This window comes from Neophocaena asiaeorientalis, unplaced genomic scaffold, assembly GCF_003031525.2.
Source record: "Neophocaena asiaeorientalis asiaeorientalis breed wild unplaced genomic scaffold, Neophocaena_asiaeorientalis_V1.1 scaffold14, whole genome shotgun sequence".
Lineage (NCBI taxonomy): Eukaryota > Metazoa > Chordata > Mammalia > Artiodactyla > Phocoenidae > Neophocaena > Neophocaena asiaeorientalis.
Genome location: NW_020175192.1, coordinates 4,734,752 through 4,752,633, shown reverse-complemented (window position 1 = coordinate 4,752,633; position 17,882 = coordinate 4,734,752). Strand labels below are relative to the sequence as shown.

The window sequence follows — 17,882 nt, the reverse complement described above, 5'->3', positions numbered from 1 at the left end:
TGCTTGGTGCTCCTGCCGCCCATCCTGCCCCCACCCACCTCCCACATGCTGATGAGCCCTGTGACTCAGCTGCTTCTCAGGACATCACAGCAGCTTTTTTTTTTCTGGGCTAGAACCACAGTCAGGAGATGTGTAACCAGATTTCTTCTTCTTATCATCTTTCCTTTTGGTCCCTGAGGGTCCTCTCCCACCATGCAAGTGGGAAGCCCCCTCTACAAGAGTAGACTGTTGGAGGATTGTGGAAACAGTGGCTTCTCTGGCCTCTGACTTGAGAAAAAGACAGGCCCCTTGGGCTGAAGAGGGGACATTGGAAAGGCAGCGTGAAGTCGGGTGGGTGCTGTGCTTACTGGCGGCACCCAGAGACGGTTGGCTTTGTTATCCACTGCAGTTTATACCCTTCCCCTTAGGGATGTCCCGGGTGGCGACAGCGCTGAATCCCCCGGAACGTCTGTCTCTGTGGCTGCGCTGGCATCAGGGGAATTTGCTGAGTTTTCTTGGGGGTTGGGTGCACCCTCACTGCAGGGCTGACCCAGCCTTTCTGCCTGGGACCCCTGATTTCCCCTGATTTCCCTGGGGGAAGCTGCATCCTTTCTGAGGGATCCGCTTCCTCCCCAACCAGCGCTGGGCCTCTCCCTCCCCATTTTTGACCCTACCCCTTGGCTTGAACCCATCTTTCTCCCTTTCCTGAACTCACTTTGGCCAGTGGTGAGACGGGAGCTGGGATGGAGGCTTAGTTTGGGGAGGTACCGAGAAGCTGGGGATCTGGCCACAGGGACCTCTGACCACGTGATGCACTGCGTGCAGGGGTGTCTCCCCCCTGGCCCTCACCCTCGGGGTCCTCCTGTCCCACTGTGCTGCTACTTCGTTCTCCTCTGCCCTCTTTCTAAACCTCCTCTTTCCACTTTTTCTCCTTTTCTCTCCTCCTATTTTACTTCTTTCTAGCTGTGCTGTTTCATCTGTGTCCTGTTTCCCTGCGTGCTTTCCTTTTTGTCTCCCATCATTGCCCAGTGAGTCGCCGTGGGATCCCCTGACCCGCCTCCCTCCTGACTGAGTCATCTGCCCCGTAGGGATTCTGCCTGACCTTACCTGGAATCAAGGGATTCACTGTTTCCTGGCATCCTGGTGTGTGAGCAGGGTATTTTTTTCTTGGGGCAGCGTCTTGGCACCGCAAGGCCCCGCCACCATCCACATCCTTAGAATTCGCCTAGTCTTGTGGGGATGTGTGTCTCTGCATGTGGGACTTTCCTCCTGGCCAGGAAGCCTGCGGGCGTGGCATCTTGGTAGCTCAGGGGCTCACCCAGGGTCATGGTGCAGGGCACGGCCCGAAGCCAGCCGTCTCTCAGCTGTGCTTAGTCATAGGCTCAGGGCCATGGCGGGCTTGGGTCACAGTGAATTTTTGCTTTGTTGGAGCCAAGCAGGACCAGGGGTGGGTGGGGTGGGTGGCGTCTGTCCTTGAAGTTCTGACTGTCACGTGGGGTTTTCTAACCCTTGGGTACCGTGTCGCACTTCTGCAGTGCCTTGTGCGTCCCGGTGGGGTGTAGCTGCCTGTTGGAGGGTGCTTTTCCTCTTGGGGAGGAGAACAGAGCTCCTGCCTTTTCCTTTGGCTCTTCAGACAGACGGAAGGGAGCCAGGAGAGGGGAGGCCTGTCTGAGGGTGCGGAATGTCTCAAATCGCCGGACCCTCTTCTGCAATCAGGAAAGTGTTCAGGTTTGGGCTTTCTTCTGCTCCCTCATTCCTTCGATTACAAGTGGCTTCTGGGAAATGGCAAAGTGAAGGAAGTGATCCTGGGGCTGAGGGGTGTGGCCCTGCCCCAGGAACCCCTCGGATTTGATTCCTTGGTACCTTCATGGAGCTGGAGGGGCTGCTCTTCACACCTGAATTCTCGGCAGAGTTTATCCAGGTGTTTGCACGGGAGCTTAAATCCTTTCTGCAATAGTTTCTTTACATACAAATTGGGTTATAACCTACTTTACAAGGCTTTTCTGAAGAGTGATAACAATACCTAGTGTTTATGAATGCTTTGCCTGTCACGTACTTAATTCTCGCCAAAATCTGGTGTAGGTCCTATTATTATCCCCATTTTACAGATGCAGAAACTCAGGCATGGAAAGATTAAACAGTTTGTGGTCACACAAACATCAGTAAGTGACTAGAACTGGGATTTGAACCCAGGCCCCTGACCCAGAGTCTAGACTCACATCTTCCATGCGTGTAAAGTTGCCTAGCACTCTGCTTGGCACGTAGTGGAGCCTCAGGAAAGTTAGTTGAATTAATGGATTTTGGTGACTGTTCATGGAACAGAGTTGACAGAAGTTTCTAGGGTCTGGTTGGGGTGGGACATCTGGGGCCCTGGGGAAGGCCACCAGTGGGAGAGGGTGGCAGCCCCCCTTCTGGCAGAGGGGCGTCAGGCCAGAGTGAGGCACCCGCTTTACTCTCCTTCTCACGGCCCCTCCCTCCCTCCTGCCACACAGGGTAATGTGAGCAGAGCCCAGGAATGCCTTATGTGGATCGGCAGAACCGAATCTGTGGGTTTCTGGACATCGAGGAGAATGAGAACAGCGGCAAGTTTCTGCGGAGGTACTTTATTCTGGACACGCAGGCCAACTGCCTTCTCTGGTACATGGACAACCCCCAGGTGAGAGGTGGTATGGGAAGGGGCAGGGTGGTCGGCCGCCCATCGTTGCTGGGGGGATGCACACAGGGTTAGCCTCAGGGGCTCCCTCTGTCATGGGCAGCCCCACCTGCTGGTCAGGAGGGAGGGAAAAACCCCACAAAGGCGTGCGCGCACGCGTTCACACACACACACACACACACACGCATACACACACACATATGCATACACACGTGCATGCACGCATACACACATGCACAGGAAACCATCCCAGACCTTAGCTGGAGGAGGAGGAAGCTCATCTCTCTCCTGCCCCTGGGGATCTGGTGCCTTTTCTCAGGCCTAGGAATTTAACCCTTGCAAAAGTCCAGCAGAGGCCGGCTGGGCTGGATGCAGGCTCTGAGGCATGGCTTCCTTCCTCTTACCTGTGTCAGGAGTGCAGCCTCGTGACCACTCCTGCTCTTCCAGTCTGGGGCTCCTGCCCAGCAGGGAATTGACCTGGTTCCCTGAACTGGACAAAGGTTGGGCCTGTTTGGTCTCCTGCTCAGGGAGTCATAGGATCCTGGGTGGGAGGTGACTCTGGGGGCCACCCAGTTTGTGACAGATGAGAAACTGAGGCTCACATTGGAGTTGACTTTGGCAAGGACGCGGCAGAACGGGGTGACTCGCTTAGCGTTCTGGGGCATCAGGCACGAAGACGGCCCCCGAGGCTTTACTGCTGTGCCTGGGAATCCCTTGAGTCATCACCAGTCTGGGAAAAAGTTGCTCTGCTCCTGATTTGGGATCTCAGGTCTTCTTTTCTGGTGCTCTGAGTGTTGTTCAGTCTTCCCTTCCTGCTGCCCTGGAGCAGTCTGGTGGGTCCCACACCCCTTCCCGCCCCAAGGCCTGGCGTGGCCTGTGGACCCAGCAAGGTCGTGGGTCACGGCCCTGTTGGGGCGGGAAGGGGTGTGGGCTGAGAGCTGGCTCTCGTTCAGAGACTTGGGCAGAGGAGAGTCTGAATGTTAGGGGAGGGGTTTTGCTTTAAGAGGTGGAGTGGAAAAAATCCGGGTACTCATCCTCTGGAGGCCTTTGGCATTTGTCCTCTGGATTTGATGGCTGAGAGAAAATGCTATAAATACAGACAACGTACTCAAGTCACTGCCACTAATCACCTTCTCTGGGAAAGACTTAACCCTAAGTAGAAGCCCCATGTTTCACCCCACATCCCTGGTAAACCCTTCTGTGGGCTACTTTCATTTAACGTGCTGAGCGTGCAGAGTGAAACCTACACACAGACCCTCCCATCCTTGACGTACCTGGAATGCTCGCCTCTTACCATGTTTTGGTCTTGGGTTTGCCTTTGGGCTCTGCTACATCATTTTCCCTCCATTGCTCTGCACGGGTGCCCACAGCTGGGCCAACACATCTACTATGAAAGGAAGTAGCATTTAAGGTGCTGCCTTCCCACCGTTGGAGGGATTGGAATCAAGTCTTTGTTGCCAGTACACTTGGCTTCTGATGGGCCAGGGCTGAGCCCCAGGCTGGGGTCTCTGGGTCTACTCTTTTCCCTTTTCTCCCTTTGTGTACCTTCTGCTCACCTGCCTTATTAGCTCAGGTGTTTCGAATGGATTTTTGTCCTGATTTACCTGCTTAGTGCCATGTTTCCTGCCAGGACTGTTGTTAACCGAAATTCACATGCCTGGGGAATCCTGCCCAGCTGTTGCCGGCTCCCTCCCCCTGAGACTGGACCCTTCTTCACGCCCTGGGCCACAGGCTGAGGGTCTTGCTGTTGGCGACGGATCACCCAGGACCACACTGCCACCGTCTCGAGTCTCAACTGTTGGCAGTGCTCGGGATTTCCCTTGCTGTGTCCTGCCCTCTGATTTGGCTGTTCCTTGGTTCCAGAACCTGCACTTCCCTCGGGCGCTGTGCCTCGGGCCGCCTTGCAGGGGTCTCTGGGGTCAGCCTCTGCGGCAGGTCGCACTCTGCCCAAGGCAGCCTCCTGTACCTCTCTGCCCCCTGAGCTGTCAGGATGCTCTTTGTTCTAGAGCCTTCTTTGAGTTTGAGTTACAAATAGAACTTGTGGTCCCTGCTCGAGATTCTTTACATTTTCCCTGGAAGCAGAGGTTTTAGCTGGCTTGGCAGATGCCTAGAAAAGGAGAGTCTTGCTGTGACATAGCAATAGTTCAGAACATTTTACTTCTTCTTCTTCAGCGGTTAGCTTAGCACTTTGTCGTGTTAACGCCAAACAGCCGTTCCAACTACAGGGTAGATCTTTTTTGTAAGCTGTAAAATGGTATCAGTGAGCATTTATTAATACGTGCCATGTGCTGTTCTAAAGACTTCATTGGGTTTTTTTTTTTTGAGTATATAAATGATTTTATTGCATAAGAGTTAGTAGGCATTTTGGATACAGTTACTCTAATTTGGGACTTCCCTGGTGGCACAGTGGTTAAGAATCCGCCTGCCAATGCAGGGGACACGGGTTCGATCTCTGGTTCTTGAAGATCCCACATGCCGCAGAGCAGCTAAGCCCGTGCGCCACGACTACTGAGCCTGCGCTCTAGAGCCCGCGTGCCACAACTACTGAAGCCCATGCGCCTAGAGCCTGTGCTCCGAAACAAGAGAAGCCACCGCAATGAGAAGTCCGTGCACCGAAACAAAGAGTGGTCCCCATTTACCACAACCAGGGGAAGCCCACGTGCAGCAACGAGGACCCAACGCAGCCAAAATTAAATAAATAAATAAATTTATTTTAAAAAAGCAATTAGTCTAACTTTAAGATTTTTCAGTTTTTCTAAATAAAGCATTTAGAAAAATGTTTTTATTATCTCACTCTCTTATATTTTTATTTATTTATTTATTTTTATTGGAATATAGTTGATTTACGTTGTGTTAGTTTCAGGTGTACAGCAAAGTGAATCAGTTATACATATGCGTATATCCACTCTTGTTTTAGGTTCTTATCCCATATAGGCTCATTGGGTTTTCATTTCATTCTGACAGGTCTAGTTGGTAGGCATCATTATCCTCATTCCAAAGGTGAGGTGGGTGAAGCAGAGAGGGAAAGAAATTTGCCCATGGTTTTGTCATAAGAATGTGACTGAGCCGGTATTCTAACCCTGGCCGTCTGAATCCAGCTCGCCTGCTCTTATTGCTGAGAATGAGACAGTCATCCTAATGCTGCTTGGGAGGAAGGAGAGCTCTCAAAGGTGAGTCTGTGATTAAGAAAGAGAAGCTGGGGGACTCTCAGGTCTGGGAGGTTCTCTAGAGGGCAGGTGGTCGTCTGGCTTTTGATCCAAGTGTCCAGCATTTGATAAATGTGAGCTCATTGAACGAACGAATGAGGCTATCAGAAGGGACGCCTTTGTGAAATGCAAAGTGTCCAGCACTGCTCTCCTGGGACTGGGGATGGAGTCTACACCCAATGCAAGCTCTGCAGAGTGGGGCGAAGCAGGGAGCCAGGAGTCAGGAGGAGATGGATGGGAGGTGACCCAGAAAAGCAAACTGGGGGGGAGGGGGGTTGGCCTTTCCCTGTGGAGAAGGACATTGGGGACTGTGTGTAGTTAGTGAACATCTTAAGTTTATAAGGAAAAGGAGACACCTGATATAATAGTTTAGGTATTTAATAGGCATTAATAAGCCGGATTTTTTCTGAACTCAGGTCTTTGATCTTTGCCTGTTTAAACCACTTGGAAGTCGGTGTTTGGGACCCTGTTTTTACTACCACTGCTACTAGTATTACTAACTGCAGGTTATACTTACTGAGCGGTTGCCATATACCAGCCATTGTGCGGAATGCTTGGCATGTGTTATCTCATTAGGTCCTCCCAGTAATCCTGGGGCGCGGGGACTCTCTCACTTTCTCTGCAAGGTGCAGAGATGGTCAGCAGCTTTGTTCAAGGCCATGCAGGTGGTAAATGCGGAGCGGGCCCTGGAGCCAGGTCTGTCTGACTTCAGCGTCTGCACGCCTCATCTTTGTCTGCCTCTTTCCTCCAGCGGATATGTGTGGTCCGTCCTGTGCAGGGTCCTGAAGATGGTGTGGAGGGGAATTCACCAGGAAGCTTCAGGTTTAGTTGGGGAGGTGAAAACAGCACACATAAAACTACAGTGCTAGTGGTTGCTGAGGGGGGAGGGGGGCAGGGGAGGGATGGAGTGGGAGTTTGGGATTAGCAGATGAAAACTTTTATATAGAGAATGGATAAACAACAAGGTCCTACTGTGTAGCCCAGAGAACTGTATTCAGTGTCCTGTGATAAACCACAATGGAAAATAATATGTTAAAAAAAAGAATGTATATATATATACACGTATAACTGAATCACTTTGCTGTACAGCAGAAATTAACACAACAGTGTAAATCAACTATACTTCAATAAAAAAATGAAATAAATTTACTGGTAACCAACAAAAACGAAAAACAAAACCCTACAGTGCTAAAAATCCCAGTCCCTCTTTATTATTTTAAAATAAATTTTTAAAATTCATTCATTTATTTATTTATTTTTGGCTGCGACGGGTCTTCGTTGCTGCACACAGGCTTTCTCTAGTTGCAGCGAGCGGGGGCTACTCTTCGTTGCAGAGCACGGGCTCTAGACGCACGGACTTCAGTAGTTGTGGTGCATGGGCTCAGTAGTTGTGGCTCACAGGCTCTAGAGCGCAGGCTCAGTAGTCGTGGCGCACGGGCTTAGCTGCTCCGCAGCATGTGGGATCTTCGCGGGCCAGGGAATCGAACCTGTGTCCCCTGCATTGGCAGGCGGATTCTTAACCACTGCACCACCAAGGAAGTCACCCAGTCCGTCTTTATAACAAGGTAGCGTATCATTAAAGTGAACAGCCCAGATGCCAATAGTTTGGGTGAAGGAGAAGGGGTTGCAGTTTTCCCCTGCGGTCCAGGGAAGATGTAGGGCCTGGAGGTGGAGTCTCAGATGGAACGGTCCCAGGCCTGGGAGACAAGAGATCAAGGATGAGGTCCTGGCTCTGCCACTGAGTTGTTTTGTACGTTAGGCATGTCATCATAGGCACTTTGGGTGATCCTTAACCCTGCTTTTTGCCCTTCTGTTTCCCAAGGGGCTGAGAGTAGAGCAAGACCTTTGAATTCAGCATCATTATTTAACACATATTTGCTAAATATGCCCCATGTGCAGGGATCAGCCTAGATGCTGAGGCTGCAACAGTGCATAAGACAAAGGCTGGGCCTTCATGGAGCTTGCACTGTAAGTGAGGATATAGAGGATTAAATAAAATTGCGGCAGGGAGAGAGAGCTGCAGGGCACCCCTTCAAGGAGGGGTGGCTTAGAGCCAGGTCTGCAAGGATGAGCGAGGTTAGAGTCATTATTGCTACTCGCGATTCACGTTTGTAGCGCATTTTACAGGTTTGAAGTGTTCTCACTTACAGTATCTCACTTGACTGTTAGGCGCCTTGTCCTAAGCACAGCCCAAGGGGACAGGAGGGCACCTGTGAGGGAAGCAGCGTCACTATGGGACAGAGGCAGCACCCAGGAGGGAAGGCGCTCGTCTGCTTGGAGGGTGTTCAGGCTTCAATTCCCCAGAAGGAGACCCTGAGACCGGGACTCACCGAGGCAAGGATTTGTGGAAAGTTCTTTTTTAAGGAGAGAACTGGGAAGCAGGACAGGGAAGGGGAGGGAGCCCGACGAGGGTCTGAGCTCAGGCCAAAGTCGGCAAAGGCTTAGCCAGATGCCCCGGGGGACCTGCCGTGAGTCAGGCCCAAGAGTGGTCCCAAGGGAGCTGGCTTCGCACACCGCACTGTGGACGGTCATGGTCTTGGCTCTACGCAGGGGGACGGAATGGATCCACTAACCTGAGGACAGCCCTTGGAAGCAGAGCTGCAGCAAAATGGCAGATTTAGGAGGCCAGCGGCATGTCCGCTGGCGGGATGGTGGTGCGTGCGTGTGGGGGGTCAGCGTGCTGGACTAGGTACAGCCTTGAGTGCCTGATGGCATTTAGAATCCATATGATAAAGTATGAAATCAAGGTTTTTTTAATCCAGGCAGTGGTGGCACCAAACAGATAGAGGATGAAACCCATTAGCTGAAATGGACCCTATAAATGGAAAGTTTCAATACTATTGATTATGGCTGCTGATTTGTTTCATGCATTTAAAAATCAATCTGCTGACAATATCAAGCACACAGATAATTCCTGAATAGAGACAAACATTGGCTGGATTTCCTGCCAAACATTACAATGATATTATGGCACCAGCACATGTATTTAATTTAATGTTGGTCCCTATCATGACAGAAAAGGTGAAATTCCTTAACTGGCCTGCCCTACTTTATTACCGACCGAGTAACCAACTCTGTTTTAGTTGAACGGCGATGCTTACGTACAACTCTTGTGATGCCCACGTGGATAGGTAATTGCGAGACTAAATTATATTGTCCCGAACAAAGGATAAAGAGAAGCATGAAAACTGCACTGGATAGTTGTCCTTGTCAGATTTACTCTGTAGATTGTGTTTTCTCTCTTTTGCCAGTAAATACTCAGATGCTTTTACTTTACAAAGGCCGTAATGTGCATTACGAATCATCATAATATCCAAAAAGATAGCATTTCTCCTCGTAACTCTGGGGCCCCGATGAAAGCCCTTTGCTTTTTGCTTTTTTTTTTTTTAAAGCTGAAAGGCGTTCGTGCAAAGAGCTTCAGCAGTATTACAAAAAGATGGATATTTGGCTACATTTTAGTAGAAAGAATACAGAAGAGTGGTAGAAAATGATATTAACATATAACATGGAATGGACAATAGTTTTGCCTTAAAGGCTGGGTGAAAATTGCTATTTTTTAAAAAATTGCATTTTCTGTATCAGAAACCTCTTTGAGCAAAATTTGGCTGAAATCCAACAATGTTTAAAAGATTTTTGCATCATATGCTAAACCTGCCAAGAAAGTCAAAATGCCAAGAAGCAGGATGATAACTTTCTTTAAAAAATGGCCAAGGGCCTTCCCTGGTGGCGCAGTGGTTGAGAGTCTGCCTGCCGACGCAGGGCACACGGGTTCGTGCCCTGGTCCGGGAAGATCCCACATGATGTGGAGCAGCTGGGTCCGTGAGCCATGGCCGCTGAGCCTGCGTGTCCGGAGCCTGTGCTCCGCAACGGGAGAGGCCAAAGCAATGAGAGGCCCGCGCACCGCAAAAAAAAAAAAAAAAGGCCAACACATACACATGGTATAAAATTCTAAATGTGGGAAAGCTGATTTAGTGACATGTGTCTCCCTTCCACTCCTGGCCCCCAGTCACAGGTCCCCTAACTAGAGGCAGCCAGGGTTTCCAGGTTCTTGTGTGTCTGTCCAGAGATATATATTCTCAGCACATATAACAATCATGATAACTTTCAGATCTTTATCAGTTCGGGGGGCAAAGTGTTGTTAATTCATGGATTTTATGTAATTGGTATATTAACTATCCATGGAGACACATGATTTCAAGGGTTAAGTGGAATTTCTGGCCTGTTTTTGTCCATACTGGGTTAGCGTAGAATGCAGAATTCCTTTGGGGAAAAAAACTCCAGAAAGAAGATTTCGAGCAACAGATCTTTTTTTTTTTTTTTTTTTTTTTCCATCAAAATACAGATTCTGCTTAGGGTAAATTATTATTAAATTAATGGTTTTAGAATTAAAATGTTGTATGGACTTTTCGAGAGTTAATATAAAATACTGTAAGTGTAATTTTGTTTCATGCGCTTTCTATAGGAATCTTACTCTTTAGGGCGATTCTCGTTTTTATAACAAGATGTACTTTGTTTAAATTAAAAAGAAGTAAAAATTAAGAAGCACTTTGGGGCAATCATGTTAATAGCTAGCACTACTGGGTATTAAAGTCCAAGGAGCTGAAGAGGTGGAAGCTATGAAACTTAGCAGAGGTTTTACTAATGGAGAACCATGGGGATGACTGTTCTAAGTTTTCTTAAAATTTGTCTTCGGTTATATTGTCGTTAAGTTTTGCTTTAGATTGTAACCTTCAGCATTTGTTTAGTGTATCTATTATATTCATCTCTTTTTATATAGCTATATATCTATTTATATACAAAAGAATGCCATTTTATTATTTTAAAAAATGTCTCTAAGGCAAAGCAGGCAACTGTGTGTTTGCGAGAAGGGCTGCATATCAGATTTTGCTTCAGAATCCATCCTGTTTAGTTACATCAGCCAAGCACAGGACAACTTGATGAACACGTTAATTGGGAAACACCCCTTTTTTTGAGCCTCTGTTGTCTCTACCTCTGACATTGCTGCTGTGAAGATTAGATAATGAATGGGAGACTGCTTTGATAAACTCTAAAGCACTGCAGAGGTGCTATTTGTTCACGTTTGTTCTGGCGGTGACATCAGGATGGGCGGGGAAATGGGAGGGCCTGGAATCGGGGAAGACAGTGAGGAATTTGTCCTGGATTTTCCTGGGGTGTCTGCACGGTGGTGGTGCAGTGGGAACAGAGAGGAAGGGACAGATAGATCTAAAGGCCGATTGAAGGAAGACCGTGGCAGGCTTGGTGACTGACCGAAGGGCGAAGTTCAGTGGTCAAAGGCGTGGTGACCTGGTTGACTGTGGGAGAATGTGGAGCGGCTGATGGACATGGGGAGGTTGGGGAGGGAATCATTTAGAGCTTGGAGGGGACGTGATGATTGAGTTTGAGGCAAATGTGTTGGAGGCTGAGTTGAGGAAAGGTGTGAGGAGTGGGCTTATTGAGTTTAAGGTCCTGACTGTCTGCCAGGCACCCAGGAGACACATAGGAGAAGGTCAGAAGGCCCAGCATCTCTCCTTCCCCCTGTTTGCTCTCTGAATCCTGGTCTTTTGGAGTTTGGCACCCAAGAGCCAGTTTGACTAGTTCTTGCCTTGCCCAGTTTGGGCAACTGTTTAGGGCGTCTTGGTGTAACCCTGTTGGTCCGGCTCTTGTATTTACCTTTCGGTGATAATCAACTCTTAGAAAATGAGCAGGTCCTGGTAGATGTGAAGGACTGTCTCACAGGGGGTGGCCTGGTATAAAGGAAAGTGCGTGGTATTTGAGAATCAACAAGGGCTGGGTTCAAATCCTCGCCTGACTACCCAGTACCCATGTGACCCGGAGCACTTGCTTCTCCTGCTCCATCCCGACTTTCCTCATCTGTGAAATGGGTTGTTAGGATGAACTGACAGTGTGCAGCAGGCTTGGTGCAAAACAGACTCTAAACATGTCAGTTTCCGCCTTCCTTTCTCGGGCTGTGCTTTGCCAAAGCACCCGATTGACTCTGGGAGTTAGGACCTCTGTCTGTCTTCACTCGGCTGCTTGAGGAAGTCATTTCCTCAAGGTGAGGCTTAGAGGACTCGTGGTGAATGATGGGGCAGCCGTAGAACTCTCTGGCGCTGACATTCCATGAATTTAGGAATCTGTAGATAGGTCTTCTGGTCATTTCTGTGTTCTTGTTACTCTCACTAGAAGATGGGGACATTTTTCTCTTTCAAGAAACAATGTTGCTTCTAGCAAAAAGGCTTCCCCTGGGAGGTGTGTCACATCTCTGTGGGCACCTCAGCTCCTTCCTTGGTGATGGGAAAGAATCAACCCCCTGCTTCCCAGTTAAGGGAGTGGGAGCTCCCTTGAGGCCCTTGGTGGCAGGAGAACCCTTGAGCAGAAAGCAAGGGTTGGCCGCGCCTTCCTAAAACCATCCGCCATTAAATAGGAACGTGCCTTATGCCCTACGTTGTTCCAGAAAATTTAGAAGCCCCAGAAATGGACAGGCTGCTACTGACTCACAGACACCCAGCGTGGGGCTGGGATCTCCTTTCCCCCTCTCTGCCCACTGCCCTGGCGTCTTCCTCTTCCCTCTTGGTGATGGTGCAATGACGGGGTGACTGGCCTTTCTCACCCGCTGCTGGGTCTCCAGTGCAGAGTCAGCAGGCCCAGCCAGAGTCTGCAACTGGGGGCCTGAGACCTGGCCGTGGGGTGGAATCCCCTTCGAGCTTTAAAAACATACAGGTGCCTGGGCCCTACCCTTTATGTTAAAACCCTGGAATGAAGTATGGGCATTCTTTGTATGAAAACGTCCCCAGGTGATCCGTACAGGCAGCCTCCCCACCAACCTCTGTCTCCACTCCCCGTCTGCTGGCCCCTCCCTAACCCCTTCCTCAACTCCCTCCCCCAGGTCCTTGACTCCCTTCTACTGGGGACCCTTTCCTTTCGCTCCCCCCCTGCACCCAGTTCCTGTCCCACAGGAACCCTGCCCCAGGACAGGGGAACTGCAGACTCAAGTGACACCCAAGTTCGAACTTGAACAGGTCTTCCCGAAGGCACAATGTTTGCCAGTGGTAGAGAGAAGCTGTCCTGGTTGTCCAGTATCCTATGAGGGTAGCAGGCTCTTAAGGACTGGTTTGGGAACTTAACCACCATGCAAATTGTGTTTTCATTTAAAAATCGAGTTGTCTCCTGGGTAGAGGAATAAGATGCTACTCATGTCCTCAGAGTGCTTAAAATCTAGCAAGAAGAGACTTAAACTCACAGTAAAATACACTCCAATACAAAACTCAGGGCTGGGGGCTTCCCTGGCGGTCCAGTGGTTAGGACTCCGCACTTCTACGGCAGGGGGGCACGGTTTCGATCCCCGGTCGTGGAACTAAAATCCCGCAAGCCGCACGGTGTGGCCAGAAACAACAAAAAATCCAGGGCTAGGCTTTGTCATGTAGACCCGTGTTCTCAAACTTGGGCCTATTTAGGGGACGCTTGAAAAATGAATGTGCACTTTCTGACCATATTCCACTTGATTCTGATTCAGTGTTTTTCCGGGTGAGGCTTGAGCCTGGGCCTTTTAAAACAGGCTCCCCGGGAGAGGCTGATGTGCACCAAAGTTGGAGGATGGCCTGCACGAATTCAGGCGGGGGTGGGAGGGCAGGGCAGGCTGCCGCAGTAGACAACAAGGCTTTGCGAAGGCAGGGCCTCCCGTCCTTTCCCCGGAGGACATGGTGCTCGCCTGGGCTCTGACACCTGGCCCTCCCCGGGCGCTGGGCCCTGGTGATCCTGCCCTGACATCTGGCTGCGAAGCCCTCTGCTCAGGCAGCTGGCACATTCTTCCTGGCCCGGGAAGTGTCTGCCCGGGGCCGCCATCCTGGCAGCGAGCTGTTGTCATTCATCTCTGAGGTCTAGCAATCGGAGCGGACACTGAGCCATCCGTCTGGATCAAGCCTCTGTGATCTTGGCGCTGTTTTCTCCTGTCACTCACTTCCCCCTGGGTGGGGAGGAAGGTGGGGGGAAGCTGCATTTTCAGACATGCGTCAGATTTTCCTGGCTCCTCATGGAGGAGGGAGGTGCCTGTGAGCCTAGGAGCAGGCCGAGGGTGGGCCGTGGTGAGGGGCGTGGGGACACCCCCGTCCCAGGGTAGCTGGGCCGGGAGACTGATGTGGCCTTGTCTCTGAAGCGGGAGAGTTCAGGGGGGCAGGGGCTGAGGGTGGAGCTGCCCTCCCTCTGGAGGGTAGGGGGGAGAAGTCGTTGGAATGGGATCAGCTCATATCTGGCAGGACGCACAGGTTAGTGTCTGAGTGGCTCCCCAAATCCCACTTCATTGCTTGTAATTCAGGCGAAGGCTCTGGAGGCCTTCAGGCTGCGGTTTGGGGTGAGGAAAGCAAGTTGAGCAAGAGTGGCTCTGAGACTTGGCATCTGCGTCTTGTAATTAGCGCTCTGGGCCGGCGATGGGAGCTGCCCTTTGCTGGGCCTGCGCTGTTTATTCTTATGTAACTCTCACAACAAGCCTAGGGAACGGGGCGGATGAGCCCCATTTTATAGGTAGAGAAACTTGCCTGAGGTCCTAGGGCCATAATGTCTCAGGTGGAATTCCAGACGCTCAAGGGTTTGAAATGACAGTGTGCTGCGTCTAGGGTATCAGCGTGGAAGTCAGGAGACCCGAGCCAGTTGTGTGACCTTGAGCAAATCCCCTCACTCATGAGTCACTTTCCTCAAGTGCAGAACAGGGGCTGGGAGAGGGCCAGGCGCCCAGTATCCAGCAGAGGCCTAGCGTGGTTCACGGCCTCCTCCGGGGCAGTGTCAGCTGCTCACTGGCCTTTTGGGGTGCTGTGGCTCCTTTATGGACTCTGATTTGGGGATACAAGGTCTATCTGTCATTACCCAATAGAGATTTTTCTTTCTTTTTTTTTTTTTTCCAGTACGTGGGCCTCTCACTGTTGTGGCCTCTCCCGTTGCGGAGCACAGGCTCCGGACGCGCAGGCTCAGCGGCCATGGCTCACGGGCCCAGCCGCTCTGTGGCATGTGGGATCTTCCCGGACCGGGACACGAACCTGTGTCCCCTGCATCGGCAGGCGGACTCTCAACCCCTGTGCCACCAGGGAAGCCCCCAATAGAGATTTTTCTAAAAAAACCCCCCAAAAACAAATGCAATCACTATGTAGTTAAAACAAATGTGTAAATCTAATCGTCCATATTCAAAATGCTAAATCAGCTACTCAAAAGCAGCTTTTAGACTTATGGCCTCATTTGCAAAAGTCGGGAGATGGCCTTTCTAGATTTCTCTCTAAATTTCTTGAGCTCTCAGAATCCTTTTGTCGTGGTTTTATCCCCATCCATTTTCTTGTGAATAGGAAACTTCACACATTGCCTTTGCTTCAAGTGATGCATGTTAATTTAGGTAATTGGGCCTAGAAGGACACTTCCCTGCCACCTGAGGTATTTCTTAAGGGCGGTTTCCTGGAATGACGGGTCATTTCACCATTGACCCTTTGGGAAGTTTACTAAATCCCCATCGTCCTAGGTTTGCCTCTGTTTATTGCTTTGAGAAGACCCCAGGTCTTCAAAATGAGGGCTTCCAGGTTATTCTCTGAGGCCTATGGCAGCAGTTGAAGAGGCCACCAGGAGCTATGGACACCTTAGGTCCCTGTGGGATTGGATTTGCCAAGTTATAAGTGAGAAACGCCACAGCTGTGATTTCTCATCTTGGCCATTTTTTTGGTACGCTACCGCCCGTGTGTCTTCATCCCTTCATTTCTGACAGTGGAGAAGTTAGAAAGCCGAAGAGATTGTGCCAGGGTGGAATATGGCCAGACAAGGTGCCTGTGAGTTTCTTGATGTTTAATAGTGCACTGACTTAGTGTTTTATAGTGTATGGACATCATTCCATTTGGTACTCATAAGTGTCCTTTGAAATAGACTGAACAGCTATGTTTTTTTCTTTTCTTTTTTTCCTATATTGTGTGAACCTGTACCCTATTTGTTAAGAAAAGAATTTGAATTTGAAGAATTATATATATATATATATATATATATATATAAAAAATAGCTAACACTTGTTCAGGGTCATCTGTATACCAGGGACACTTCCAGGTGGTGTAAATCTATTAACTCATCCTTGGAACTGTCTGGTGAGGTAGGTACTATCATTATCCCTCTTTTTACAAAGGGAAAACTGAGGCTTAGCGGTGAAGGAACTTATTCACAGTCAAATGGTAGAGCCCCCAATTTTAACCACTGTACTAGAATATCTCTCTATAATAAATGAGGCCAAGGGAAATGTTAAGTCCACCTACCCACAGCAAGAATTATCACTATTTTACAGACGAGGAAAGTGAGCTGAAGAATAGGTAAGTGACTAGGGAATGAACTTATGGTTACTAGGGGGGAAGGGTAGGGGAAAGGGATAGTTAGTCTGGGACTGACAGGAACACACTGCTATATTTGAAAAGGATAACCAACAAGGACCTACTGTGTAGCACAGGGAACTCTGCTCGATACTCTGTAACAACCTAATTGGGAAAAGAATTTGAAAAAGAAGAGATACATGTATATGTGTAACTGAATCACTTTGCTGTACACCTGAAACGAACACAACATTATTAATCAACTGTAGTTCAATATAAAATCAAAAATCAAAAAAGCAATAGGTAGGTGACTTGCTCAAGGTTGCAAAGCCAGAAAATGGCGTCAACGGAACCAGAATCTTGGTCTTCTGACTCTTAGTCGTGCTTCACTGCCTCAGATAGCATCCTTCTTAAAACCCAAAACATGTGTCTTTCAGAACCTGGCAGTTGGGGCAGGAGCCGTCGGATCTTTGCAGCTGACCTACATCTCGAAGGTAACGTTGGCCTGGAGCTCTGGGGATTCATGGTCCGTGAGTAGGTTGAGGATGTAAACCAGAGGAAGCGTCACACGTCGGGCATTGGCATCTGGGGATGTTGCTTGGCCATAAAGTGCTCCCCTTCCGCGGTGGCCCGTGGAAGCTTGTGGCTGACTGGGGCGGGGTGGCGTGTGGTCAGCAGGTTCTTGGAGGGTGGCCTGCAGCCTCTTACTCCTGGCACCCAGCAGTCAGTGATGCTGCCAGCTCCCGCAAAGGAGGGATGGGGGGGTGGAGGGAAGAGTGGGACGTGACTTTGTTTTTGCAATCGGGACAAAAAGGAACACAACAACAAAAAACCTGGTGACTGAAAAGGATTCTGCCGAATGGCGTGGTTCCACTGGCGTGGCTCACAAGGAGTGAGGGCTGCTCTGGAATTATATGCATTTCATTGAAGGGCCAAAAGTTAAATTATAATTAAATCACTGTGTTTTCAGAATGATATTTAATGTTTAACAACAACAGACACGTGGTCAAGCCAAAAGCGTGGGTTGAAGTATATTTTTCATCTTCCAGTGCATTGGCAATTGCAAAAAAAAATTAATAAAGGAAAAAAGGAATTTCATATAAGGATATAGCGGTGAATTCAGTGTCTAACATTTTTATTTATTTAAATAGTTATTGACCTGTGATGACTTCCTAGTCTTAACATTTTGTGTCTTTTTATTGTTATTTTTCTTCTTTTCACACACTTGGTTCTTGGTAGGTTCGCTGATGGCACAGCAGAGGCACTTCATGTTGACCCAATACCCAAGTAGCGTTAATCATTGGGCCTGTGTCATAAAATGCACGGATCATTAACAACTAAATGTCCCTGACACCTTTCAACTACAGGGCTGGGCTTAGTAACTGACCAACTTGGGGGGAGTGTTGAGGGGGTCTCTAGAACATGGTCACTGGATCACTGTGGCGGGGAGGCTACGAGCGCCCCGAGGATGTTCCCAGATGAGCCAGGAAGCCATTCAGCGGCCAGATAAGGGCTGGAGGGTCCGGCAGGCAGGCCGACAGTCCGACAGTCCGTCCCCTGGTCCTGTTTGCACAGACAGGGCGAGAGCAGCCCCTCTTCCGTGCTGAGACCTGGGTGGGGCCTGGGGCTGCTTGCTGATGGCCAGACGTAGCTGCTGAATTCAGCTTTGTTTAGTGGCCCCTCCCTGGAGCAGGCACCAGCGCTGAACTGTGGTGCAGCAGTGAT

The 17,882-nt window shown here is 49.6% G+C and overlaps 1 protein-coding gene across 5 annotated transcripts in view; it reads left to right on the top strand.

The window, feature by feature from the left end:
* Nucleotides 1-17,882, top strand: part of PLEKHA2 (pleckstrin homology domain containing A2) — a 57,376-nt gene that overhangs the window by 9,330 nt on the left and 30,164 nt on the right. For 4 of the 5 annotated variants that reach the window (XR_003005913.1, XM_024765054.1, XM_024765053.1 and 1 more), the window contains exons 2-3: nt 2,472-2,635; nt 16,595-16,651. Coding sequence is in view for 4 of the 5 variants with exons in the window: in XM_024765054.1 (XP_024620822.1) it covers nt 2,495-2,635; nt 16,595-16,651 (198 nt within the window). In the remaining variant the exon portion in view is untranslated. Of the gene's footprint in view, nt 1-1,456; nt 1,708-2,471; nt 2,636-16,594; nt 16,652-17,882 lie in introns of those variants that run through there. The other variant, XM_024765055.1, reaches the window with a different exon arrangement.